This window comes from Triticum dicoccoides, chromosome 1A (genome assembly GCF_002162155.2).
Source record: "Triticum dicoccoides isolate Atlit2015 ecotype Zavitan chromosome 1A, WEW_v2.0, whole genome shotgun sequence".
Taxonomy (NCBI): domain Eukaryota; kingdom Viridiplantae; phylum Streptophyta; class Magnoliopsida; order Poales; family Poaceae; genus Triticum; species Triticum dicoccoides.
This window is the reverse complement of record NC_041380.1, coordinates 327,841,983-327,848,492: the sequence shown is the minus strand read 5'-3', so window position 1 is coordinate 327,848,492 and position 6,510 is coordinate 327,841,983. Positions and strand designations below refer to the sequence as shown.

The following is a 6,510-nucleotide window of genomic DNA, read 5'->3' as shown; positions in this document are numbered from 1 at the left end:
TGGTAGGTCCTTCACAAAAAAGCTCATTTTTGGCTCTCAGAAAATGGAAAATGATTTTTTTTTGCCAAAAAACACTTTTCTCACGACACCTTTTTTAAGATATTTATCTTTTTTCATGCTTGTTATTTTTTCTGAAAACTTATTCACATTTTGGTAACACAATGTGAAGGTTTTCTATTTTCTTTTTGAATTTCTCAAGTCATAAAATAGCTGACATAATTTTAACACATTATGTTTAGTCAACTATGACCAATTTAGATGGTCATAACGTCATACTGCATTCTGATTGGTGCGTAGACGTCTCACGCGGATCATGCATCAAGCACCGTCGGATGCTCCGGGATCCAACGGCAGTCCTCAGCCTTCCACACCAACCACAAAACCCTAGGTTTCTTCCCCTGTGGTCATTTTCCATCCACCCCCCGCCTCCTTTCTTTCCCTCTGCGCTCTTCTCCTCCCCTTCAAGATCCGCTGCCAACTACATCCGGCGGAGCTCGCTGCCATCCTCACCCGCTCCTCTCGATCCCCTCCCTTCCGGCGGAGCATCGCAACTCCGAACCGCTCCTCTCGATCCTGTCCCCCTGTCGTCTTCTCCTCACGACTCCCCGCCCTCCGCCAGCCCGAGCCCCTCGCTTCCTTCTCCACCAGGCCCTCCACCTTCGCTTGCCTTGACCTTGTCGTCGTGGGGGATGGGGTCGTCGGGCTCATGGCCGAGCTCGACAAGGTGGAGCTCGTGCGCACCCACGACGATCCTGAGCTCAACGCCGGCTTCTGCTTCCTCTACATACACGGACACCGAGCCCGCGACGGAGCGCGTGGCAAAGGTCGACGGGGTGTACTTCCAGGGCATGTCGCTCATGGTGCGGCTCGACGACGGGAGGAAGGGGTGGAAGACCGGGTGCGTTGGGTGGATCACGGCCAAGGGAAGGAGGCGCCGTCGCCATGGCATCACGGCAGGGACGAGGCCTGCTACGAGTTCCGCAGGGTGGTGGAGTCACGGCCTGAGGACTGGCAGACCATCGTCTCCGCCTTCGAGAGGATCCCCAAGGTGGGCGGCTTCTCGCTGGGACAGGACCTCCGCCCGTTTGCTTCCACTCTGCTCGGCCGACGCCGCCATGGCCGCCAAGGTACTATTCTGATCTGATCTCCTTCCCTTCCCTCCCTCCCTCATGCACAGGCTGCTTTGGTTTCCCCGCTGTAAAAGATTCTGGTTGGTTGCTTAACCAATTCGTTCAGTTGATCATCGGTGTCTGCTACCGACACGAATCATCGCAGGACATTCCAAATCTCTCGCCCTCAGATAGCCCACCCGGCTCTTTTGTTCCAGCGTTCTTTAGTACAGTTATTAGTACAAGAAAGAAGCAGCAGTTGGGAGTTGTTACATGCTTATAGTATAGGTTGATCATTTGCCACTTTGGTACATGCTTATAGTATAGGTTGGCTTATTAGCAGGCTCTCACTGATAACTTTGAGGACCAAAGGAGCACAATTTGCTGCATAGCCAAGTCAGACAATCTTAAGCATAAGCAACACTATAGGAACATTTTACCCATATTTGTGTCAAGAATTTGACCCCACTAGTTTAAGCGTGAAATGTATTCTATAGCAGCAGCAGTGCCTTTTGTTAAGCACTATGTGCTCATGGGGACTGATGGTCAAAGTATGGCTTGAAGGTAATCGTCACCCATCTGCTGCTGCCACACTGATATTAGAGTAATCAGCAGCACTGCTCCTCTTGTCTTGGTGACAAGGCAGCAGCGAGCAGCACAAGAATGTGGCCTTGTTGTTTAATAATCGATCACATATTATATATATATATATATATGTATATATCTATAAATAAATAAATGAATTGGGGAGATAGGGTCTTTCTTTTGTGCATTTTTGGGCTCTGCTTTTTTAATTGTGGAGTGTGGCAGCGATGAATGTTGTAGCAGCACAAATATATGCGCCCGGTCATGATTAAGGTGGTGAACCGATTCGACGCCGAATGAAAAGCAGGATCCCCTGGAATCGCTAGCTAATATATTACTACAGAATGAATCAACTACTCTCATGGTCGATCCCATCCCATCTAGTATTATTTACCGTCTATCTGTCTGTATGTATTTACTCTGAACAAAATTCAGTCTGCACATCTGCATCTGGAATGCACAAGTACAGATACATCCGCCCCTGCTATTTTCTTGTTATACATTACATAGATGCATACATACGCCAGGCTATTTCTGTTCTGTCTGTCTGACCTCTCAAGGATGCATATCTCTTTCATATGTACTGAATTTTGTAACAATTTCGTTTTCCTCTACTTACAGGATGCTGCGCTCGCTACTCACATGTTTTCTGATGCCGCAACAAAGGACTATATGTGGTTTCTTCAGTGGGGTTGTCGCTGTCGCTCCTGATGTTCAATAACATTTCAGCATTGGACCTGCTAGTCACCCAAGCCAAGCCTCGCATCGCTTCAACAAAGCGATACTTCTTCCAATCCACCCCCGCTTCGACTCTGCTTTTTTCCATCTTCTCTTATTTAAGCTAAGAAAGATTCTGAGTTTACATCCATCTCATTACACTAGCTAGCACAATATATTAGTTAAGGCAACTCTACTACATATCAATTTCCCCTACTTGATTGGTTCTATATTTTTAAAGTTGTTTCGTGGTGCATGATCCCAACCTGAAGAAATATAGGCTTATGATGACTATTTTCCTTCTTAAGTAATCATAGTTGTTGGCTTCGGTAGCTTGCTGAATATGCTTTAGTTATATATAGAAATGACATGCATTCTATGCTTAAATTATTGTTTGGCTCTATATAATTGTTGACATGAATATCTTGACTTCCCAAACAAGTATAGGACTGTACCTATGCATACAAATTATCCTAACAAAACTGAAAATAAAATTTGAAGCATGAAATAAGCAATAAGTGGCTGATTCTTATTTGCATGTTAAGTAGAAAGTTGTAGCTAAGGCTTGTATATTACGAAATATTGTCACACCTCTGAGCTTCTACTATTGTTAGGGACATCGTAGTGTGATCTTCATGATTTTTCGCTTGAAGATGTACTGATTCATTAGCCAAGCAGAGACCGAAGTCATCTTTTGCTACTGTTAGCTCTATGGATGTTTATTTACCTACAACTTCTGCCAGCTCTAACTTGGTTATATAGCAGTTCAATTCAGTCAATCTGTTGGAACTAGTTTGTCTATTACTTGTATCCAGATTTCATATCCTGCCATATGCCATTGTCGACTTTCTTAGGTACATAATTGTTATGTCTTGCAATCTGGTATAGATGATTGTCAATGTATTCATTTATACCTTTCTAGTGTACCTTGTATGTGACCCAGCTGATCTATATATCAATGCTCTGTTTCCAATAGATGTATGCTGATGCCTGATGGCTGATTCCTTAAAACTTCACTATTGCAGCAGTAGCATTTTCCCTTAGTGCATAGATGTATGAGCGATCACTTATGCTTGAAACCTTGCTCTCTTTCCCAGGAACCATCGTGGTCTGCATCACTACTGGGGCAGGAGAGGAAAGACTGTTGGTGTCTCCAAGAAGTGATAAACTGCTTCACAAAGATCCTCGCATAGCTTCACTACTACTGTGTTGGCGCATTTCCAGAATCTTAAGGAGTGTTCTTGTTTAGATGATTACCTTGGATGATGCTTTTTCTTAAGGAGGGGCTCAAGAAGATTAGGTATAAACTCCTCCCCCTCTTGTTTGTATTTGCTTCATACTGTTTGGTGGTTGATACATTACTGTGCAAGTTCTATGGTATGTGAGTTTTTCTGTTGCTGCAAGCATTGACACAGTATGTCATGTGCAGGGAGCTCCACATCTGAGTTTTAGCCATCCTCTATAGCAAGGAGCTCTGGGCCAAAGGAGCAAGGAGAGCTGCTAGTTTCAAATTCCTCATATTTTTGTGAGTCCAGAAAAATTACCCCCGTGCACAAATTCTTTTCCTAACCCCTTGTAACACCCTCGATGCGGCTATATCTCCCACGTGTCGGAGCACGACTTAGAGGCCTAACCGCATTGAAGGCAGTGTCGCAAGAGGGGTAATTTTTACACATCCCATGTACTGAATAAGAAAGAGGTACAGAGTTGGCTTACAATCGCTACTTCACACAATACATGAATAAAGCATTACAACATCAAGATACAAACAAGGTCCGACTATGAAACCAAAATAAAAGAAGACTATCCCTAATGCTACAGATCCCCGATCGCCCCAACTGGGCTCCACTACTGATCAACTGGAAACGGAAACAACATAACAAACATGATCTTCATTAAGGTCCTCCTTGAGCTCGGTTGCGTCACCTGCATGGTTTCATCGACACCTGCAACTGGTTTTGAAAGTAAACTGCGAGTCACGGGGACTCAGCAATCTCACACCCGCGATATCAAGACTATTTAAGCTTATGGATAGGGAAAAGGTATGTGAGGTGGAGCTGCAGCAAGCACTAGCATAAATGTTGGCTAACATACGCAAATGAGAGCGTGAAGAAAAGGCAAGCCACGTTCGAGAATCTATGATCAAGAAGTGATCCTGAAACTACTTACGTTCAAGCATAACTCTAACACCGTGTTCACTTCCCGGACCCCGCCGAGAAGAGACCATCATGGCTACACATGCGATTGATGCATTTTAATAAAGTTAAGTGACAAGTTTTCTACAATCGGACATTAACAAATTCCCATCTGCCCATAACCGCGGGCACGGCTTTCGAAAGTTCAAATCCCTGCAGAGGTGTCCTAACTTAACCCATCACAAGCTCTCACGGTCAACGAAGGATATTCCTTCTCCCAGGACGACCCGATCAGACTCGGAATCCCGGTTACAGGACATTTCGACAATGGTAAAACAAGACCAGCAAGACCACCTGCCGTGCCGACAAATCCCGATAGGAGCTGCACATATCTCGTTCTCAGGGCACACCGGATAAGCTAAGCGTACAGGAGCCGACGTAACCAAAGTTGCCAAGGTATGGCCCTGCACGGTGCTCTAGTTTGGACCAACACTCAGAGCAGCACTGGCCCGGGGGGTTAAATAAAGATGACCCTTGAGTCTGCAGAACCCAAGGGAAAAAGGCTTAGGTGGCAAATGGTAAAACCAAGGTTGGGCCTTGCTGGAGGAGTTTTATTCAAGGTGAACTGTCAAGGGGTTCCCATTATAACCCATCCGCGTAAGGAACGCAAAATCAAGGAACATAACACCGGTATGACGGAAACTAGGGCGGCAAGAGTGGAACAAAACACCAGGCATAAGGCCGAGCCTTCCACCCTTTACCAAGTATATAAGTGGGTTAATTAAATAAGAGATATTGTGATATCCCAACAATAATCATGTTCCAACAAGGAACAAACTCCATCTTCACCTGCAACTAGCAACGCTATAAGAGGGGCTGAGCAAAGCGGTAACATAGCCAAACAACGGTTTTCTAGGACAAGGTGGGTTAGAGGCTTGACATGGCAATATGGGAGGCATGATAAAGCATGTGGTAGGTATCGCGGCATAGCAAAAGAGCGAACAACTAGAAAGCAAAGATAGAAGTGATTTCGAGGGTATGGTCATCTTACCTGAGATCCCGCAAGGAAGAAGAACAAGTCCATGAAGAAGACAAATGGATATAGTCGAATGGATCCTCACAAACGCGACGTTATCGGAACTAGCCCGAAGAGGCAACACCGGAAAGAAGCAACCAACAAAGTAAACAACCATCACATAAACATGGCATGATGCACAACCAAATATGATGCATGTCCGGTTTAATGAGGCATGGCATGGCAAAGTGCAACAAACAATACTATATTTTAAGTGGAGCTCAATATGCATCGGGATGCATATTGACGAAACACCACATCAGTTATTTAGTTCTCTCTCGGTTAGGTACTCAACAATATTAAATGTTGTTAAACATGGCAAGAGGGTGAATCATAAGAAAACTACACAATCTAAGCAATTTAAATGGGGCCGGAAACATCAAAAAACAATTCTGATAAAATCCCATATGCATTAGCAATTTAGTGCAAACAACAATTTTGAACATTTTAAATGTTATTAACATGATGCAGATGACATGTGCAAATTTAATGCAATTTTTATTAAAAGTTGACATGAGCGTGATGAGAGCATTTGTGCCACCTTGGTAGAAAGAAAGGGGTGCCACGGCGACGAAACGGAAATGATGTCGCGGCAACATTCCGATGATCCGGTAGCTCACGGGGATACCAGTGCAAAAGGAAGTGGGTGCGAGTGTGTCATGCAAACAGATGGGGTGCTCCCGAATTCCGGGTTCCCACATGATGGTGGCAAGGCAAAAGAGGGGCTTCGTGCAAGGAACAACTCGGACACGGAGCAACACACGGTCCAACTCATACATCGCAAGCATTCATCCACATGCGTCGTCTCGGTGGTATACCTTCGAAGCGTGCGTTTCGGGCGGAATGAGTTCGTAGAGGGAAGTAGGCGTTTCTCGCGACGGTAGTTGAA

General features: G+C 44.9%; 1 protein-coding gene across 1 annotated transcript; it reads left to right on the top strand.

Annotated features, from left to right (window-relative positions):
• Nucleotides 1–422: 422 nt before the first annotated feature.
• On the top strand, nucleotides 423–4,100 carry LOC119271272 (pentatricopeptide repeat-containing protein At5g04810, chloroplastic-like). Its single transcript, XM_037553165.1, has 3 exons — nucleotides 423–1,127; nucleotides 2,316–3,711; nucleotides 3,841–4,100. The coding sequence occupies exons 1-2, from the start codon at nucleotides 707–709 to the stop codon at nucleotides 2,345–2,347; spliced, it is 453 nt and encodes a 150-aa protein (XP_037409062.1). The 5' UTR covers nucleotides 423–706; the 3' UTR covers nucleotides 2,348–3,711; nucleotides 3,841–4,100.
• Nucleotides 4,101–6,510: the final 2,410 nt, after the last annotated feature.